Consider the following 21,875-nt stretch of genomic DNA (forward strand, 5'->3'; position numbering starts at 1 on the left):
AGAGATTACTTAAAAATAAAATCTTAAAAAAATAAAAAAGAATGTCAGTGGAGCTCAACATCAAGAACCAAAAATGGGTCCTTAGGGTAGAGGAAAGGGCATAGAATTGGACACTGCAAATTTGGGTCAAGTTCTAGCTAAATTGCTTGCTAGTTGAGTATTTCTGAGCAATTCACATAACCTATTTGTTCCTTCAAACTCAGCTCAAGTTCACCTCTTCCAGGAAGACGAATTATGTAGGTTCAGACAAATCCTCTTTTTACTCCCAAAGCATTTTTATCACAGAAACTTATTATAATTGCTAATTTATTTTTGTCTTTATTTTTTTTAAAGATTTTATTTATTTATTTGCCAGAGAGAGACACAGCGAGAGAGGGAACACAAGCAGGGGGAGCAGGAGAGGGAGAAGCAGGCTTCCTGCGGAGCAGGGAGCCCGACATGGGGCTCGATCCCAGGACCCTAGGATCACGACCTGAGCCAAAGGCAGACGCTTAATGACTGAGCCACCCAGGCGCCCCTATTTTTGTCTTTTAATTAGACTATTACTTCTTTGTATTCCCATAGCTCAGCATAGTGCCTGGGACTTAGCAGGTGCTCAATAATATAGAATGAATGCATGTTCCCCCAAATCAGCTTCCTCATTTGTAAAATGGAATAATTATACCTACTTTTCAGAGTTCTTTTGAAATTTACATAAGCTATGACTCAAAAAAAACTTCATAAACTATAACTATATAAACAAAATACTTGTTGTTTGTCCCCCACTATTTTATAGAATAACACCTTAGCTTGGCATTCAAGGCTCTGAACAATCTGTTTCCCGGCCACCTTTCTAAATTCCCTCTGGCTACTATGCCCATTATTCTATATGATAGCCAGCCAAGCCGTATTTCAAACACACCAATTTCTTTCATATTTTCCACAACTTTATATTATAATTAGCTAACTACATGTCAGTATTGATCATGACGTCTGTTATAATAATTATGATTGAAGTAGTAGGAGCTAAAAACAAATGTTACTTTCATCTAGGAAGAGTTTTTCTATTGTCTAAGTCTTTTCCCCCCACCCTGGTGGAATATTGACATAGCCCACGCAGCGAAGCATATGCTTTTAAAACATGGGTTTGATTATATTTTCAATGCCTACCAGATAAAATCACCTAGCAGCACGGACAAGGTCTTTCATGATCTGACTTTCTTCTGCCACTTCCTCTCCCTCTGCTGTTCCACTAATAGCCTTTGAGACAGCCATAGTAACTACAGTACTTGTAGTTTTACCAAGATAATAGGCTCTCTCAGCTTTCAAGCCTTTACACATGATGTGTCCTTTGCCTCTAATGGCCTCCTCCACTTTGTCTATCCACTGAACTCCCTGTCATCCTTTAAGATACAGATGTAAAGTCTTCTCTGAAACCTGCCCTTAAATATTCCTTGGCAGAATTAGATGCTCTCTCCTCTCTTTCTACAAGATACATATCTTGTCACAATCTTCTGTGACCGTGCCTGTCACCCCCACTAACCTGTAAACTCATGGAGCACCGGACTCATGCTTTATCTCCGGGTCCTTACAGCTTGGTGGGGTGCCTGGCACATAGGGGGCGCTCACTGAAGATCGGTTGAATATTTCAACGATGACCCATCACTGGTACCCGAGGCCCTCCCTGGAGGCACTCCATCACTGCCCCTCACACACACTACTCTTTTCATCCCTAGCAAACTACATTACCTTCTTTGTCCTTTGAGGAGGCGATCGGCTGCGGGTGCTGTTTCCAGTCAGTTAAAATACATTAGTAACACAAATTGTAAAATTTTTCTTTGAAAAGATCTTGAGAGCAGCACCACAGCTCCAAGGATTGTTAAATGAAGACATGTGATTTCATTACATTTGATATCCGCTGCCCCCACGGCCCCCCTTCCCCTGCCCCAAAGCTGGGTCATTTTAAGCCTAACGCCTCACGTCCCTCTTGCTTGATGCCCTGGGAGCAGTGGACACCCGACCTTGGAGAGGCCGGAAGTGAGGGACCGGAAGTGAGGAAGCGGAAGTGGGGAAGGGCGTGGGCGCTTGGGCCTGGCTGCAGGAGGGGATCAGCCTAGGAACGAGGGGCTTGAATTTGAGCGGGAAAAGGTCCTGACGCTGTGGCTGGACTTTCCCCTCAGGTAGTAGATTCTTGTTTGCGGGTACAGGCGGGCATGGAGGGGCCTGCTCCCCGCCTCTTGTCCCAGGCTGGTGTCGTCGCTGACTGGGTGCGGGCGAGAGGGGGCCGAGGTCACCACGGTCTGCGTGAGGGAAGGTCCCCATTGTGTGACGCCATCGTGTCACACTCCCTCCTTCTAGAAGCTTCTGTGTGGCCCAGCCTTCTGCTCCAAGTAAACTGCGTGCTTTCCGAGGGGAGTCGGTGGTCGGGCTTATCTGTGTGGCTCTGGGCCTGGCATGGGGCCTGCCTTGTACACAGTGGTTGTTCTGAAGAAATGGATGCCAAGGAAAGACCCTGTCTACAGGAAGTTGATTCTTTCAGCCTTCACCCTTCACGTTCCAAATTCTTTCTCAAGCATCTCATTTCTTCCTCTCAGCTGTTCTTTCTATGTGGTGATTAGTCCTTATGCTGCAGATGAGGGAACTGAGGCTCAGCGAAGTTGTTGAGCCTTAATTAAGAAATGGCAGAGCAGGACCTCAAGTCCATGCCTTTGGAATCCTAATTAAAGTAATGAGATGAGGTAGGTGAATGCCTAGGTGTGAGCACATTGTGAGCATTCAAAAAAAGAGTAGCCCTTTATTCCAGAGAATGGGGACTGTGTCTTGTGCACCCGTTTCTCCATTTGGTAGAATGGGGTACGCCATGTAGTGAACTCTAGAGAGCTAATAGTTGAATGAATTAATGAACACACAGGAGGGCTCCAAAAAGTTGATTTCTCTGCCTCTTGTAGTAATCTTCCCATCCAAATAATAACACCTCCTAATGCCATGGTATTCTTTATAATCATTCTCCCACAACAATCTTGGCCAGAGAGGTTATTTTCTCCTGAGTAAACTTAAGTCTATAGGCAGAAACTGTACAAAGAGGAAAGCTTTTCTCTACTCTAAATGCATCTTTCCAGATGCCTCTCACACTCTGCCTCTTAGATGTTGCTGTTATTGTCCTAGGTCTTTGGGTAAAGTCAGTTCAGCTCCTCAATTCCTTATTCTCAATTCTGATAGCCAAAGAATTTTGAAGACCAGTTTTCCCCCCAGCTCATTTGGCAGCAAAACCTGAATTGAAATGAGGCATTCGTTTTTGTATATTCCAAATATTTACAATTTTTTTTTGCAGTCACGTTAAGGTGTTTGCTTGTTCAGAGTGGCCCCACACCTTACTGTGGGTATCAAGTAACATATGGTATAGGCACTGTGTTACCCTTCAGAAGTCTGAAAAAAACCTTGAGTTTGAATTCCACAATGTCACTTGATAACTTAAATGATTTCCTGTTATGATTAAAGTAAAGTTGGGAGAGGAAACAGCCTTTGCCAAAGTATTGTGGAAGTGAGTAAGCCTAAAAAGGAAACCAAGAGATCTTTTCTATCTCATTATGTGTTTATTTTGGAATTATTGAGGGAGAAAGCTCCTTAATCAAACACTGGCTTTTGGCTCCTGACAGAGGAGGCCCGCCGGGCACCGCCACCAGCCCCCAAACACTGGTTTTTGAATGTTGGAATTATGTTTTATATTTCTTATGTCATCCACAAAGCGGCACAAATGGTAGATACTCAAGAAATACTGATTGATTGATTTGAAAATAATTACTCCCAACTCCAGAATTTTACTTGACAATTGCAAGGCTGGAATATGTTTTTAAAATGTCATGTTTATAATCCAAAGCTGTAGAATCAATGCAGGTGTATCCCAAGCAGATTCATTCAGTCATTTGGGCATTCACTCAACACCTGTTTCTTGAGTACCTACTATGTTCTAGGTACTTACTAGGCAATAAGATTATATTGCCTTGTAAATAAGATGGTCATGGACCATGCTGTCATGGAGTTTCTGGTCTGGTGGTGAAGAAAGCAAATGACAAATACACAGGTACAGATCATGGTGAGTGCCATGAAGGAAATAAATCGGGACAGAAAGAATATGTTGGGAAGATCTAAGTAGCTAGTGTGCTAGCTGAAGGCCTCTCAGAGGAGGTGACCCAGATTGGTGACATGGAATATCTTAACTCGCCTCCGTTTCTTTTTTTTAAATTTTTTATTGTTATGTTAATCACCATACATTACATCATTCGTTCTTGATGTAGTGTCCCATGATGCATTGTTTGTGCATAACACCCAGTGCTCCACGCAGAATGTGCCCTCTTTAATACCCATCACCAGGCTAACCCATCCCCCCACCCTCCTCCCCCTAGAACCCTCAGTTTGTTTTTCAGAGTCCATCGTCTCTCATGGTTTGTTCACCTCCGTTTCTAAGTATTCTAGGGATTTGGGTAGCCAGACAACCAAGATTCAGGTGTGAAAATGTACTCACTTGGGCACCACTTTTGTTTCAGATGTCACATACTGGAATTACAATCTCAAGTTTCTGATGGTATGAGTAAACAACATTTGTATGTAGTCAGATGTTTAAAACACAGAAAACCAACGTATAATTTACAACTAACAGCAGTCGAACTCCTTGTTAATCTGAAAAGATAACAATAGTAGAATGGTGTCTTACATATTCTGTGGACATGTCACAAAGTACTGTGCATTCGTAAATGGTATTAATTCACTCATCCAGACTTTTTGCTTCGTGGTTTTTCTAATGGTTGGGAATGTATTTAATTTCAGTATGATGTTAAGCACATCCATTTTAAACTACCCTAGTGGATTGAAGCCCATTATTTGATACTTTCCTGGGGTAGAAAATTCATTTAAGATAACATTTTTTAAATACAAGATAGAGAATATAGGAAAACCTAAAAATTAGGATTTTGTCTCTCCAAATATAGATAGTTAGCTCACCAAAAAATAAAAAAAAAATAGCGTTTTGGTGACTGTTGTTTAAGTCCAGCAGGTTATGATTCTAACAGGTTTGTTTGTTTTTTTCCTAATAGACTTGTGAGGAAACAGATCAATATTTGTTGCTCTAAGCCAATGTCACAGTGCATCTCTGCATTGCGTGAGCTTGGTAGAAGGGAAAAAAGGACAATAGAAAAAACCCTCATGGTTGAAAATTTTAATGGCTTATTGAAACACATGATAAATCTGGTTTTCGCTGCAGGAATGAGTCAGATAAAAATGCCTGTGTTTGAAGTGCAAACAAGAGAGAAAATCAGAAAATTGTAAAAACACGCAACTTCTCTTTTTCTTCCTAGTGTTGATGATAGTCTCTTTTTGAGAAATGTTAATTAAACTGATACATTTTCCATCTTGCTCATTTGAGGATGTGTTGTATTTTACAAAAAAAAAAGGTTAATTACCCCTTCTCTTATTTTTTGAAAAAGAAAGGATAGCTCATTTAGTTTGCTTCTGAAAATTTGTCTTCCTTAAATACACACACAGAAATTAATCAAACCTGAGCTAGGAATTGCGAAGGTCAAAGAAGAGAAACAAAACTGAAAATGACAAATTTGTTATGGATTTTAATGTCTGTCTTTTTTGTGCATGCAGTTTCTCTAGTAAAATCTGATTATAGATCGCCAAGGCTTCATTGGGCCTGGATGCTTGTCAAGGCTTGAAATCAATTTAGTGCACTCTCTTGGTGGCCATCGGGGTGAATCACCAGGGAAATTACAAACTAACTGACCCACCTTAATTCAAAGCAATGAAAAAGAAGGAAGGGAATGGTTTCATAAGCATCATTTAAGGTTTGGGGGCTGCAGACCTCCTTTAGGTTTTAATGTATTTTGTATCAACCTAAATGGGCCTCTCTTTGTGTACACTTGTTTTGGAATGTGACAGATAACATGCTGATCCCTCCAGGTTTTAGGGAAATTGTTACCCAATTTGAACCCTACTATTGACATTGTTTACTCCTTAAACACATACTGTTCTAAGACCCAGTAAAGAAAGTAATTTAACCTTTTCTTTGAACTTACTAACCTTATCAGGACTAAATTACTGGTCAAGGGTACCATGAGTTAGATGTGGAGTCCACTGTGGTACAACTACTTGTGTTATAGTTGACAACCCTCCTACTTTCAGATTAACAAGAAAGCAGGACGTATTTAGATCCAATTCTAGTGACTTGTAGTTCTAAGAATACAACCTTAGGGTCACTTGATGACTCCAAGACTCAGATGTTACCATCCTAATTACCTTCAGGACATACTATTTTTATACATGACAACAAATCTTAAGCATGAGATGTCAGAGAGCATGTCCCATTTTCTTCTCCTAACTTGCCCACTGTCCTGTAATGCTTTAGAATTATTTTATTCCTGGCCAAAGAAGTTGAATGATATTTTCTGCAGAAACTTTAAGGACTAGGAAGACCACCTATAATTCTTTAATATAGGCCAATCCCTTATGAGAGATTTTCCCATACTGATGCTAGGAGAATTTAGATAGTGCCCTCAATTCTGGCTGATGTAAGTGAGGGGCTGATTTCTAAGTAAACCTAGATTTTTCAGACTGACATAGTCTTCTGTAGACATTTCGAAAAGTATTTAACTTACATATATTTTGTGCTTTGCTTTGCAGGAAATTGATGCCTTGTCAAAATGGAGATTAATCATTTGTGTTTGGGAGCGGCAGAACTGGGGATCAGTTACCTCTCAAGAGTTTTATAAACCAATTATATTAACTCCTATTCCATTGCTCTCATCCCCATTTCACCTTCAAACTTGTCTTACCTATGGCATTCAGGAGGCAAGTGAAAAACTTCATGAAAAATTACTCAGATGCTGAAATAAAAGTCAGAGAAGCAACTTCTAATGACCCTTGGGGTCCTTCTAGTTCTCTGATGTTAGATATCAGTGACCTGACCTTCAACACAATTTCTCTGTCAGAGATTATGAATATGCTATGGCAGAGACTCAATGATCACGGGAAGAACTGGCGCCATGTGTATAAATCCCTTACGCTAATGGATTACCTCATCAAGAATGGATCAAAGAAAGTTATTCAGCATTGCAGAGAGGGGTTCTGTAACCTTCAAACACTAAAAGATTTTCAACACATAGATGAAGCTGGAAAAGACCAAGGTAAAAGAAATGCATACAGTGTGCCAATAAAGATTAGAGGTTTGGGAGGGGATCATTTTAAACCAGGAGCTGGGGAAAAGTTCTTAAATGTGTTGGCCATCTTTCTTCTGGGACAGTTATAGTTTCCTTTTGTGTTGACTCTTGAGGGCCTTCGAGAACAATTTTTTCCCCCCAAAAGATGTGTAAAACTAACATACCGAGGTTCCTGATAAAATGATACCTCATAGAAAATGAACAAAGGGAATAAAACAGGAGGCATGGCGGCTTGGTATAATAATGTCACTGTAATTTGTAATTATAATTAGACTGGAATTCAGTCATAAGTGTAAGGAAGTGTTTCCAAAGACTATAGAATCTTCAAAGACTATCTAGATGGAATACTTATATGAATACAAGAATTTAGGTCATAAAATAATCTTGTCGGGGGTGGAGGAGGAGGTGAAGTAGGGGAAGGGTGTGTGGAATACTGAACTGAGATGATTTGGTAGTGTCTGAGATCTACAATGCTAAAAGAATCAGCACTTCCTCCTTGTCTAATGTAAAATTATAATCTGTGCTTAAAGTGAATAGTCTTATGAATCATGAGAAGAGGATAAAATTCAGTGCAGTCTTTGTGTTAAGTATACATTTTTAGAATAGACTTTTTAAAGAGCAGTTTTAGGTTTACAGAAAAATTACACAGAAGGAGCAGAGCTCCCGCATAACCCTTCCCTATCCATGCGTTGTTTCTCCTATTAACATCTTGCATTAGTGTGGTGCATTTGTTACAGTTGACAAACCAGTGTTAATACATTAAAGTCCTTTGTTTACCTTAAGGCTCACTCTTTGTGTTCTCCAGTTCTGTGGGTTTTGAAAAATACTTGTCATGTAGGTACCCTTCCAGTATCATACAGAATGGTTTCACTGCCTTGAGAATGCTCTGTGCTCCACCTGTTGGTTCTTTCTCCCCTGCCTAGAACCCTTGGCAACCGCGGATCTTTTTATTGTCCTTATTGTTTTGCCTTTTCCAGAATGTCCTATAGTTGGAATCATACAATATGTAGCTTTTTCAGACTTGTTTCTTTCCTTGACAGTATGCATTTAAGGTTCTCCCATGTCCTTTTATGGCCCCGGAGTGCCTTTCTTTTTTTTCTTCATGTTTTAAAAATCAGATTTATTGTGATACAATTCAACCTACCATACAGTTCACCCATTTAGAGTATACGATCCTGTGGCTTTAGGTATATTATTAATTTTTAAAAATTGTGATAAAATGTAAATAACAAAATTTGTTATTTTAAGTGTGCAGTTCAGTGGCATTGATTCCATTCACAGTGTTGCCCAACTATCACCACTGTTTCCAAACCTTTTCATCAGCCCAGACAGAAGCTCCATAACCATTAAGCAATGACCCTCCTGCTGACCTCTTACCTACTTTCTGTCTCTATACTTTGCCTATTCTGAGTACCTCACATAAGTGGAATCATATAGGATTTGCCCTGTTCTGTCTGGCTTATTTCACATACCATAATGTCCTCCAGATCATCTGTGTTGTGGGATGTATCAAAAAACTTCATTCCTTTTATAGTTGTACAACATTCCATTGTATAACATACCACATTTTGTTTGTCTCTTCATTGGTTGGTAGATTCTTGGGTGGTTTTCACCTTTTGGCTAGTGTGAATATTGCTGCAATGAATGAAAACATTCAAGTGTCAGTTTGAGTCTCTGCTTTCAATTCCTTTGATCCCTTTGGGTGTATATTTAAGAGTGAAATTGCTGGATCAAATGGCAATTCTATGGTTGGTTTTTTGAGGGACCAGTAACTTGTTTTCTTTAGCAGCTGCACCATTTTACATTCTTACCAAGGATGTAAGAGGGTTCCTGTTTTTCCACATCCTTGTCAACACTTGTTATTGTCCAGCTTTCTGATTGTAGCCATTCTACTGAATGTGAAAAGTAGTATCTCATTGTGGTTTCAATTCACATTTCCCTAAAGACTAATGATGTTGAGCATCTTTATATGCCCTTGTTGCCCATTTATAGATCTTTGGAGAAATGTCTGTAGAAATCCTTTGTCCATTTTTAACTGTTTTTTTTTTAATTGTTGAGTTTTAAGAGTTTGTATATTCTGGATACAAGACCCCTACCAGATGGTGATTTGTAAATATCTTCTCCCATTCTATAGGGTGTCTTTTTACTTTCTTATTAAATTTTCATGAAGTCCAATTTATCAATTTTCCCTTTGGTGCTTATGCTTTAAGTGTCATATGTAAGAAATCACTGCCTAATCTAAGCTCATGAAGATTCATACCTATGTTTTTTTTCCTTAAGAGTTTTATAGTTTTAGCTCTTCCATATAGATCTTAGATCCATTTTGAGTTAATTTGTGTGTATGATGTGAGGTAGAGGTCCAACCTCATTCTTTTGCATGTGGATATCCTGTTGTCGCACTACTACTTGCTGAAAAGACTATTCTTTCCCTCATTGAATTATATTGGCAGCCTTATGAAAATCAGTTGACCATAGATGTAAGGGTTTATTTCTGTACTCTCATTTCTGTGCTACCGATCTCTGTGTCTATCCTTATGTTCCACACAATTTTGATTACTATAGCTTTGTAGTGAATTTCGAAATAAAGTTGAGTCCTCCAGCTTTGTCCTTTTTCAATATTGTTGTGGCCTTTCTGGGTCTCATGCATTTCCATATCAAGTTTAGCATGAGCTTGTCAATTTCTGTAACAAACACAACTAGAATTTTGATCGAGATTGCATTGAATCTGTAGATCAATTTTGAGAATATTGCCATCTTAACAACATCCGTTCCTCCAATCCAAGAACACAAGATGTCTTCCCTTTTATTTAGGGTCTTCTTTCATTTTTTTCATACATGTTTTGTAGTTTTCAGTGCACAAGTCTTAACATTTCTTTTGGTAAATTTATTTGTAAGTATTTTATTCTCTTTGATGCTCTTGTAAGTGGAATTGTTTTCTTAATTCCATTTTCAGATTATTCATTGCTAATGTATAGAAATACAACTGACCAAGTTATTTTTGTATATTGGTCTTGTGTTCTGCTACTTGCTGAACTCGTTTATTAGCTGTAATAGTATCTTTTTTTAAAGATTCCTTAGGACTTCCTACATGCAAGATCATGTCATCTGCAAATAGAGATAAGTTTTACTTTTCCTTTCCAATATGGATGTCTTTTATTTCTCTTTTTGCTTAATTTCCCTGCCTAAAACTTCCTGTACAATGTTGAATAGAAGTGGTGAGAGCAGACATTCGTGTCTTGTTCCTGATCTTAAGAAGGAAGCTTTCAGTCTTTCACCATTAGGCATGATGTTAGGTGTAGGTTTTTATAGATGCTTTTTATCATAAGGTTGTTGGAGTTCTATGCCTAGTTTGTTGAGTGTTTTTATGAGGAAAGGCTGCTGACTTTTGTCAAATGCTTTTTCTGCATCTATTGAAATGATTATGTGTTTCCCCCCTTTATTCTATTAATCTGGTGTATTACATTGATTGATTTCCATATGGGCACCAGCCTTGCATCCCTAGCATAAATCTCACTTGGTCATGATGTATATCCTCTTTATTTTTGAACTGTTTACTTAAGGTCAGGTTTGAGGTTTAAAGATTTTTATTTTTTTTAGAGAGAGAGCACGCGCATGCATGAGAGAGCATGAGCAAGGGGGAGGGGCAGAGGGAGAGGCAGAGAATCTCAAGCAGACTCCACACTGAGTGTGGAGCCCAGCACAGGGCTTGATATCACGACCCTGAGATCATGACCTGAGCTGAAATCAAGAGTCAGTTGCTTAACCGACTGAGCCACCCAGGTGCCCCAGGTTTGAAGTTTAATGATGAAATTAGAGAAAATCTTCTTGGGTTTTGATCATGCTGTGCTTCTTAGTCTAGAAATTGTAAAGGCTTCAACCTCCATGAGGATTAAATTTATTATTAAAAATTAAAATAAAAGGGCGCCTGGTGGCTCAGTTGGTTAAGCAACTGCCTTTGGCTCAGGTCATGATCCTGGAGTCCCTGGATCGAGTCCCGCATCGGGCTCCCTGCTCGGCAGGGAGTCTGCTTCTCCCTCTGACCCTCCCCCCTCTCGTGTGCTCTCTCTCTCTCATTCTCTCTGTCTCAAATAAATAAATAAAATCTAAAAAAAATTAAAATAAAAGACTCTTAAGATTTTGCATCCCCAAGAATTAGGTTTTAAAAAAAGGCATAATATTTTGGATGATAGTGAATGGAATATAATCATTTTTTTTACTTTACAGAGCAGCTATTTTATCACTGTACTAAGTACTTTGATGATTTTTAAGTGGAAAGAGAGGATCAGCCCCTGCTCTAAAGAGTTTATGAGCTATTGGGTGCCTGGGTGGCTCAGTTGGTTGAGCGACTGCCTTCAGCTCAGGTCATGATCCTGGAGTCCCGGGATCAAGTCCCACATCGGGCTCCCTGCTCAGCAGGGAGTGTGCTTCTCCCTCTGAGCCTCTTCCCTCTCGTGCTCTCTATCTCTCATTCTCTCTCTCTCAAATAAATAAATAAAATCTTTTTAAAAAAGGAGTTTATGAGCTATTTTGAGAGATAAAATAGATAAGTATGAAATTATAAACAAGCTTATTTATGCATTTATACCTTTTATATGTACAAAGTATGGTATATTTGGATATGCTTAAACTCACTATCATAGAGGTCTTTCAGATTTCCTAACAGTTGAGCTTAGGATCAAAGAAGTAAGCGCAAGTACACTATCTTGGACTTTGTAAATACTCCTGATGATTTGGTAGCACCAAGAGGACAAGAATAATATTACTTACTTCATTTTTATCTTTTATGCATTTATCTTTTTGTGTTTGTTTTCTAATGAGTGTAACTTATTAGAATAGTAGCTCTTGGCATAATTTAATTTATTCATAAGCAAATGTATATATATATATATTGGGGGTGGATGCATGCACAAAAATTTGTTACTGATCGGGTATGCGGTCAAAATAATTTGGGAACCACTGGCTTTCAGGTTTAAGTCAGGCTCCTTAGCATATTCCCAATTGACCTTTCTACTCTTATTTCCTTAGTCTTCAATCTAATACATTACATCTAGCATTACTAATGTATTATTTGCTTCCACTTCTCTGTGCTGATGCTTAAGATGTTTCTTCTTCCTTATAATAGTCGTTTCTTGCTATTTGTTTGTTGAGTTCCTACTTAGTCATCAAGTCCTAGCTCAGAGGTCTTTTCCTCTATATCTCCAACCATCTCTTCTTTTCCTCACTGGGCAGAATTAAGAGCTGCAGCACTTCATTAATAATATCAGTGCGTGATTTTTACAGTATATCCATTTGATGTATATGTGTATGTTATATATGTGTGCATGTGTGTATACATATACATATATGTGTACAGGTATATCCTTGACTAGATTCTGAATGGTTTATGTCATATGATAAATCATCTTTTTACCATCAGGCCTTGGTACATACTAGACATCAGTAAATTTTTATTGAGTAGAAGTCAAAAAAGCAGGAGGCTTGAAGTAAGAAATGTGATCATTGAAAAACTACTCAAGGGCGCCTGGGTGGCTCAGATGGTTAAGCGTCTGCCTTCGGCTCAGGTCATGATCCCAGGGTCCTGGGATCGAGTCCCGCATCGGGCTCCCTGCTAGGTGGGGAGCCTGCTTCTCCCTCTGCCTCTGCCTCTCTCTCTCTCTCTCTCTCTGACTCTCATGAATAAATAAATAAAACATTTAAAAAAAAAAAAAAGAAAAACTACTCAATAAGAATGATCTTTCTTTTGTGATCTTGGATCAGAAAAGAAAAAAAGAGAGTGAAGTTTATACTGAGAAATTAATGAGAGAGAAATTGCAGTGATCCAAGTAATCTATAGCTGGATCCTACCTGAGATACATGTTATCAAGAAGAGACAAAGAAAATAAAAAAGAAGAAGAAGAGACAAAAAAGATAAAAGCAGAAGAAATTATAGAAAAAAGATCTTTTTGTTTGTTTGTTTCCTTGATTGGTTTTTACTCTGCCTAGAGTGCTTATCCCCAGATACCTGCACTGCTTTCTCACATACTTCAGCTCTCTGCTGGGAAAGTCATCTTATTAGAGAGGCCCTTTATATCTACCCTATTTATGAATAATCAGCGCTATCCCTCTCTTTGCACTGATACACCCTAGCCACCTTCTGCTTTATTTTTCTTCATAGGTTTTCTTCTCTGACATAGAGCACATTTTATTTTATTATTTATTTGTTTTCTATCTCTTCCTACTAGAATGTAAGTTTCACGAGGGCAGGGTTATTTTATGTCTGCTTTGTCCACGTTCTGTCGCCAACATTACAACAGTGCCTATCACACAGTGCCTGCCCAGTAATTAATAGAAGTATTACAGTAGTCTCCCCTTATCTGTGGTTTCGATTTCCACAGTTTCAGTTACCTGTGGTCCACCGTGGTCCAGAAGCAGATGATCCACCTTCTGACATATTGTTCAGAAGGTTGGTAAGGCCTAGTGCCATATCACAATGCCTGCACCATTTGCTTCATTTCATCTCATCACATAGACATTGTATTATCTCACATCATCACACGAAGAAAGGTGAGTAGAGTACAATAAGATATTCTGAGAGAGAGACCCCATTCTATCATAACTTTTATTATGGTATATTGTTATAATTGTTCTATTTTATTGTTGTTAATCTGTTACTGTGCTTAATTCAGAAATTAAACTTCATTGTAGGTACGCATGTGTAGGAAAAAAACACACGTAGGGTTTGATACTACCCACAGTTTCAGGTATCCACTAGGGGTCTTGGAAAGTATTCCCTACGGCTAAGGGGAGGCAACTGTATTATAGGGGGGAAAAGTTGAGAAAACAATTCAGAAAACTTGGAGAACAGGAGAAACTTGTTTTCAAATAGTTTGTTAGTTAACATTTCAAATAAGATTCTCAGTATGCTTTTCTTCAACCTCCAGACAGCTTTTCAGATAAAGTAAATTCAAAGCAATGAGTCTAATTATTAAACTGAAAAAATTTACAATAAATACATGACTTTCATTATGTTTCCAGATCTTGGGGACACTCTATTGTATTATAGTTTTGGGGTTTTTTTAGGTTGACAATTGAACACATTGCTTTAAATTTAGAGGTACTTTACCTGAAACAGTGTCTAGAATCTATAGAAAAACATTGAACATATTAATTTAAAATGTAACCGACATACTGTTTAAGAATAAGTTTATTCTGTATTCCCCAACTTTTTGGACCCCCTATATTAGCAAACAAGTCTATAGCATTTAACTACATGACAAAGACTCTTCTAAACACTTTGTACGTATTAACTCATTTAATCTTCATAATAACCCTTTGAGACAGGTTGCAGTATTGGCCCCATTTTACTGATGAGGAAAGTAAGATACAAAGAGGTTGAATAGCTAGTTCACACTGTTAGTTAGTGGCAGAGCCAAGATTATTAACTAGACGTTTTGACTCTAGAATCCATGTTCTTAATACTATATTGTCGAATGAATGATTGAATGAATGAATGATGTTATCCCCATTCTGCTCGTGCTGTTCATTCTTCTGCTGCACGCTGTCAACATGTGTCACGTCTCCAGACTTGGCCAAGCGTTTAACTAGTTATATATAGCAGGATGGAGCACACAGGAAGGACCTGAGAACTGAACTAGTTGTGTTCATTAATCTGGGACAGGAACTGAGAAGTTTATCCTTTTTTTCATCTGTTTCGGAGTTATTTTAGGCCAAAGATGGTACAAGACATGTATACTTAATACTCTTTACTTACGGCAGTCATGGCTTAAAATACCCTTCACTCAAATCTAACTAATTTTGTGGTCTTGGACAAATAGCTAGATGCAGTTGGCATGGCTGGGCCCGTTTCTTTTATCTCAGTTTTAGGGCCCATTACAAGTTAGATTCAAACTCATCAGAAAGGGTGCCATGTTCCTACAGGTGATTCAGGTCTCCAACTGATAGTCCCGAATCTCCTTGACATTCTCTCCCTTATGTGCACAGCATCTCTAGACCTCTGTCATGCCTCTGTCAGAGCACATTCATATACATGCCCATATCTCTTGCACAACTGAATTTCTAAAGGGCAAGAACATCATCCCTAGCACTTACTACATTGCCTGGGAGTAGGATCACTCAATAGATATTAGATGAATGGATGACTAATACCTTAATACTTTTATACTTTTTAGTGGATTTATAGCAATTGACTTTCTCTTAGGAATATAAAAAATATAAATGTCAAAGTTGACTCCTTTAACCATAAAATTTCCATCTCTTTACTATAAATTACTTTTTAAAATAGATTTTTAATGTTAACAGTGCTTTATTGAGATATAGTTTATATACTATAAAATGTGCAGCTCTTAAGTGTACAATTTGATGAATGTTGGTAAGTATAACCAATCACCCATATCAAGATAAAGAACATCTCCATCATCCCAGAAAGTTCCTTTATCCCCCTTTCTAGTCAATTCTCCCTCCTTCCTAGAGGCAACTGCTATTCTAATTTCTTCTGCTGCATAAATTAGTTGTGTTTGTTCTTGAAATTCACACAGATGGAAACATATGTATTCTTTTGCCTCTGGCTCCTCTATCTCCACTAATGATTTTGAGACTCCTGTATGTTGTTGCATATATCAGTAGTATCCTATTTATTGGTGAGTCCTATTCCATTATATGAACATCTCACAGTTTGTTTGCCCATCTTCTGTTGATGGGCATTTGTTGTGTGTATAGTTCTTGGCTATTATGAATAAAGCTATTATGAACATTCTCATGTAAGTCCTTTTGTGGCCATACATATTCAGTTCTGTTGGGCGTATGCTTAGGAGAGGCATTTCTGGGTCATAGAGCAGGTGTATATTCATTCTTCTAAAGTGGTTTTTACCATTTCGTACTTCCACCAGCAGTGTTTGAGAGTTTGTTGCTCCACATCTTTGTCAGTACTTCAATACTGTTATTCCTTTTTTATTTTACCAATCTGATGGGTATATGGCGTTGTTTCAATCTCCATTTCCCTGAAGAGTTGTTGAGCATCTTTTTGTATGATTTGTGGACATATGAGCATCTTTTCCCTATTCAAGCCTTTTGCCTATTATCAATTTTTAATTTTCTTTGCTTATTTTTGATTTAATAAGGTTTCTTTATACATTTTGGATATGAGTCCTTTGTCAGATATATGGATTACAAGTATTTTCTCCCAAGTTTGTGGCTTGTCTTTTCACTTTCTAAATGTCTTTTGATGAAGTGCAGTGTTTTTTCCCTTTATGGCTGAATGCTTTTGTATCTTGTCTGAGAAACTTGCCTACCCCAAGGCCATGAAGGAATTCTCTTATGTTTTCTTCCAAACATCTTACAGTTTTAGCTAGGTCTGTGATTGATCTAGAATTAACTTCTGTGTATATTGTGAGGTAGAAGTAAAGTTCATTCTTTTCCATGAGGTATCTAGTTGTTTGAGTTATTAGATTTTAATAATAGAGTATTTTCATGTTTGGTATCTCATTTGAGCCTTACAACATCTTAAAGGAATGAAGGATATGTGTTATCTCTCTTACAGAGATGAGGAGCTAACACTCAGACAGAATTAATTATTTAGGTAAGGTTGCACAGCGAATTGATGACTGAACATGATTAAAGTTCATATATCTTAATACTATTTAGTCCTATTCTATTATTATGCTACACAGCCTCTCCTAATTGAGTTTTTAAAAATATCCTAACAAAGTTTCACTGAACTACTAGAGTGAACTTAATTAAAATTGTCTGAAAAATACCCAGTTGAATGCTTCATTCCATTAAATTATTTATTTATACAAATTGTGGTATTCTTTTTATAAAACCAATTCAGGTTCTTGGAAATGTGTGCATTATAGATTTATGTATTACTTTATTCTCAATTAGGTAAGTCATGAGATTGCAGTTAATTTTGTTTAAATGGGCCATTTTATATGTACATACACTCATATTTAAATTAAAAGTAGATTTTTTTTTAAAAGGTACACATTTTCGGGCGCCTGGGTGGCTCAGTCGGTTAAGTGACTGCCTTCGGCTCAGGTCATGATTCCAGGGTTCTGGGATCGAGCCCCACGTTGGGCTCCCTGCTGCACGGGGAGCCTGCTTCTCCCTCTCCCTCTGCCTTCCACTCTCCCTGCTTGTGCTCTCTGTCAAATAAATAAATAAAATCTTAAAAGAAAAAAAAGGTACAAATTTTCAGTGTTGTTAAAGTTATGTCGGGGCGCCAGGGTGGCTCAGTCGGTTAGGCATCTGCCTTCCACTCAGGTCATGATCCCAGGGTCCTGGGATTGAGCCCCACATTGGGCTCCCTGTTCAGCGGGGAGTCTGCTTCTCCCTCTCCCCCCTGCTCCTTCTCTCTCTCTTGCTCACTCTCTCTCAAATAAAGTAAATAAAATCTGTATTAAAAAAGGTTATGTTAAGCAGTTTTACTAGAAGTAACTTAGTATGCACTGGTGATATTACTGCCATTTTAGTTTTCCACCATCATTATCAGTCATCTAATTTGGGGAATTAGATGCTTCACACTTATATCCATGGCTGATTTTGTACACCCTACCTCTCTGCCTCCAGGATTGGCCTTACCCATTTGCTCACTGAAGTCTGAATGCCTTAGAGTAGGAAGTAAGCCTTGTAAGCCAGAGTTAAGAGATACAAACCAAAATGTAAAAAGCAAAGACTCTGGAAGATGTGATTCATTTATATATTTATATATTTACATTTACAATATAATATACATTCATATATTTACATATATTTTGAGGAGGAGGAGGAGGTTGTTTTTTGAATTCAGGTTCTCACAGAAGGGGAGAAAATACCAGGTATTTGGGCAATGAAAGGGTTTAGAGAAAGAGGGGAAGTGGGCAAGTAGGAGAAAAAAGGAATGATTGGAATTTCCCTTTCAAGGTGATTATAATAAATTAAACAGAGCCAAGATATCTGGAAAGAGTGAGTTCAAGAAAAAGAAAATATTTAAAAGTGTAAAAGAGTTGCTTTAGATTTTGGTTAGCTGTGTTAAGACACTACAAGTTGAATAACTGAAATCTGAGGATATTCCTTCTTTTACAAGAGGGACAGAAGGTGGTGGGAGGGGGCGGGAGGGCAGTGGGAGGCAGGCCGTTCCCAGGCGTGTGGGGTAGTGGCTAAGTAAGCGCCGTGGGAAGAATCTAGCTTCCCGGTGCATCAGACTTGATTTTCTCTCTATGGCAGTAGTCAGAATTCTTTAACAGACCCCCTGCCCCCATGGATGGTGGTGGGTGGATTCATTAGTGCGAGATGGTTGGTGGTGGGTGGATTCATTAGTGTGAGGTAGATGTGCTCATTTTCAGAGAGGTGGGTTAATTAACACAAGGCCGCTGAACAAATGTGAGCTCCTGTAACAAACATTCTTATAGTTTTGATGAACAAATGAATTTCCTTTAAACAAACATACAGGCTATGGGTCATCATAAGCCTGTTCTGTTATTGTTAAAAGTTACTTAAAAGTTATATTACTGCGAGTTCAAACAAAATCTTTATACCTAAAACAGTTGAATATTTTGGATCACCTTTTGCTCCTTTGAACAAATATAGTCATTGGTCATCACAACAGCAAGAAACAAACCGTGATTCTATTTAAACTTAAATATGCTAGTCCAGCCAGTCTTCCCACGTTCCTCTTTACACATTGTACGCACGTGGACAGCAGAGTACAGTAAACAAACAAGGGAGAATAACCAGTTTAGCACTTTGGTGCTGTGTCAACACAATCATTCTCTTCTCAAGGTTCTCATCAAATGAAAAAGCTTACATTTGTATGCTAAATTCAGTCAAAGAAATTAAAGTCTATATTATGGTCTTTCTATATAGAGCCAGTCTCTACTTTCTAGCTTATTATTAACTTTATGACTTTGGGAAATTTTTTTACTCCCCCTAAACTTACTCTTCTCATCTGCAAAATGGACTTAGTGAGGACTGGAGATAATGTCTGAAAGTCAGGCACCTAGTAAGTCATCAGTCAGTATTGACTAATACTATTAATCCTTGGCATATTTTTACTTTTATTACTTTTATTTCCTGCAATGTATGTTCATGTCCAAATAACGCTCAGTGCAACCATTCACTAGGAAGGGCTTTGCCCTGTTTCCACAGTTTCTGCCCATCCGATGCACCTTGCCCACACATCTGTTGAAGCACGCTGCTGTATGACCCAAGTACATGTCAGTCTCCTTCACTGGACTGCAGGGTTTAGAGAGCTGAAGTTACTTTACTGGTATCTCTGTTTCTTCACCCGGTTTGGTGGAGATGCCAAATACATGTTTGCTGGCTGAACAGCTGACTAGTGGGCTACTGTAGGTCCGAAGTTGGGCTTGGTAACTTTTTAATTTTTTTTTTCATTGGTAGGTTTTAAGAGCTTCTCATTATCCTAAATGTTCTTCTGTTTTTCTACAGTGTTTCTATATCTAGGTTTATTTTTATTTATCCTGTTTAGTCTTTGGAGATCATTTCTGATGTAAGGATTCATGTCTTTTCTGTAAAATTTCCAGCCCCTTTTGCTCTGAATATTGCTTTTTTGTGATTACCATAATTTTCTTCTTTTGAAACTTCTTCTAAGTGAGTACGGGGCCTTGGAATCTGTCCTTTATGACTTTTAATTAATCTTTTTAATCTTGTTGCCTCTCTGCGTTGTATTTTGGAAGAATTCCTTAATACTCTTCTTCAATTACCAACTATTCTTCGATTATCTCTCCAACTGTTAAATTCTGGAGTTTATCTTGGATGTGGAGGGTTTTTTTCTTTTTAATCCCACTGACTATAATTTTCATTTCTAGGATTTTTAATTGGCTCTTTTCATATCCATCTATTTTTATTTCATTTCTGCCTATTTTTGTTTTGTTTCACAATCTCATATTTCTTGTTGTGGATATGATTCCTGTATTAACCTCTCTTAATCGCATTTACTTAAAAATCTTTGTTTAGGAGGCGGCTGGGTGGCTCAGGTGGTTAAACGTCTGACTCTTGATTTCAGCTCAGGTTATGATTTCAGGGTCTTGAGATCAAGTGCCACATCGGGCTCACGCTGGGCATGGTACCTGCTTGGGATTTTGTCTTCCCTTCTCCCTCTGCCCCTCCACCCCTCCACGCCTGCTTCATGCATGCGTGATCTTTCTTTCCCTCTCAAATACATACATACATACATACATACATACATAAGTAAATGCATAAATACATAAAAATAAAAATCTTCATTTACAATTTTAAAATCTAACAATATAGAATATTGATTTATGGAAGATCTTACAGCATATCCTATAGAACATTGATTTCATTTGGAGTGAAGTTGTGTTTTGATTGCTGCTTTTATCAGCCATCTTTCATAAGCATTAGATTTTTTGTAAAAAACTATGTTGGAATGTTAGTCTTCTATCTTATTTTGACTGGGAGAGTCTTCCTCCATCATCTATGTTCACCCTCATGTTGGTTTTCAGTTCTTGCCACCCAGGTCCTTAGAGGCTCCAGTATAGCCCTTACAAAGGCATCTCAGGGCTCATGCCCTGTGATAGAACCAGAGTGTCTTAGATGCAGTCACAGAGGCGGGGGGTGGCCCGGTTTAGTTCCCAGCCTTTAGGCTGCACTCCTGTCTCCTGGCTTCCGAACCCACAGCTACAAATATGTGACAGCCCAGGAAGCAATTAGCAGCTGGTTTTTTTCCCCTTCTTTTTCTTTTCTTCTCAGTCTTTTCTCACAAACACGGATACCCCCTAACATCAAAGAGTGAGACCAGCTCTGGTTCCCTAACACCTGAGGAGCTGAGCTCCTGGCTGCTAGATCAAGAGCCCAGCAGCCCTGGGGCTTCAGCCCTGCTCATCACCTTTTCATTTCTCATACATTTCTGGTTTGTGGAGGTTTTTATCTTGTTTTTGAGACTGGTAATGTCTATTATTGCTGTGTATTTGGAGCAGAGCAGAGGGGTACTTTGAAGCATGAACTTACTGGGCCAGCTTGACTGAAGGTTTTTTTTAACTTGAAAATAACACTGTTGGGGATACTCTTCCCCTCCCTCCCTACGCCCATCCTCACCTTCAGAGACATTGTGGAGGATAGAGGGTAAGGGAGACTTGAGATAAGTAAACAATTCAGAACTCCACAAGCAAGATACGAGCTGGGCCTGAACTAAGGGAGATGGAGAAGAGAGGATGTGTTAGAAGGTACCTAGTTGGTACCATCAGTAGACATGGGGTACTGAGTGTGGGAAGGTGAATGTTCATATTTCAGGCTTAGAATGGAGATAAAATTCATTGAGAAAGGAATATAAGAAGAAGAAGAAATTTTGATTGGTTAGTGGGTCAGGTATGGAGGGAGGGGTGTTAGATATTTTATGACCACAGTTTCAAGCCTAATACATGTTTTTCTAGAAGTCTGGTGTGTGTCTTTGCTGCTGGCGCATCTCATTGCCCAACATCTGTGAATTTACCGTATTTCCAGATCCCTTTACATGATGCTCATTTATGCATTTACAGACACTCCTCCCCAGCATCTGGGACATTTTTCCTCAGCATGTTCCTTCATTTATTTAACAGACATTTCTGAAGTAACTCTTAAGCAAACAGGTATAATTCTGGCCTTCATGGATGTTATGCTGTAATGGAGGAAGAAGACACTTATCAAATCAATAAGCAGTTACAGGCTGTGGAAGTGCTGTAAGAGACAAGT

The 21,875-nt window shown here is 38.5% G+C and overlaps 1 protein-coding gene across 5 annotated transcripts in view; it reads left to right on the plus strand.

The window, feature by feature from the left end:
- The window catches only part of ENTHD1 (ENTH domain containing 1), a 174,155-nt gene that overhangs the window by 62,845 nt on the left and 89,435 nt on the right, over nucleotides 1–21,875 (plus strand). For 4 of the 5 annotated variants that reach the window (XM_027593466.2, XM_027593468.2, XM_027593470.2 and 1 more), the window contains one exon: nucleotides 6,658–7,160. In XM_027593466.2, coding sequence (XP_027449267.2) covers nucleotides 6,812–7,160 — 349 coding nt within the window. In that variant the 5' untranslated portion in view covers nucleotides 6,658–6,811. Of the gene's footprint in view, nucleotides 1–2,048; nucleotides 2,160–6,657; nucleotides 7,161–21,875 lie in introns of those variants that run through there. The other variant, XM_027593467.2, reaches the window with a different exon arrangement.

The sequence above is a fragment of the Zalophus californianus genome, chromosome 9 (assembly GCF_009762305.2).
Source record: "Zalophus californianus isolate mZalCal1 chromosome 9, mZalCal1.pri.v2, whole genome shotgun sequence".
NCBI classification, from domain to species: domain Eukaryota; kingdom Metazoa; phylum Chordata; class Mammalia; order Carnivora; family Otariidae; genus Zalophus; species Zalophus californianus.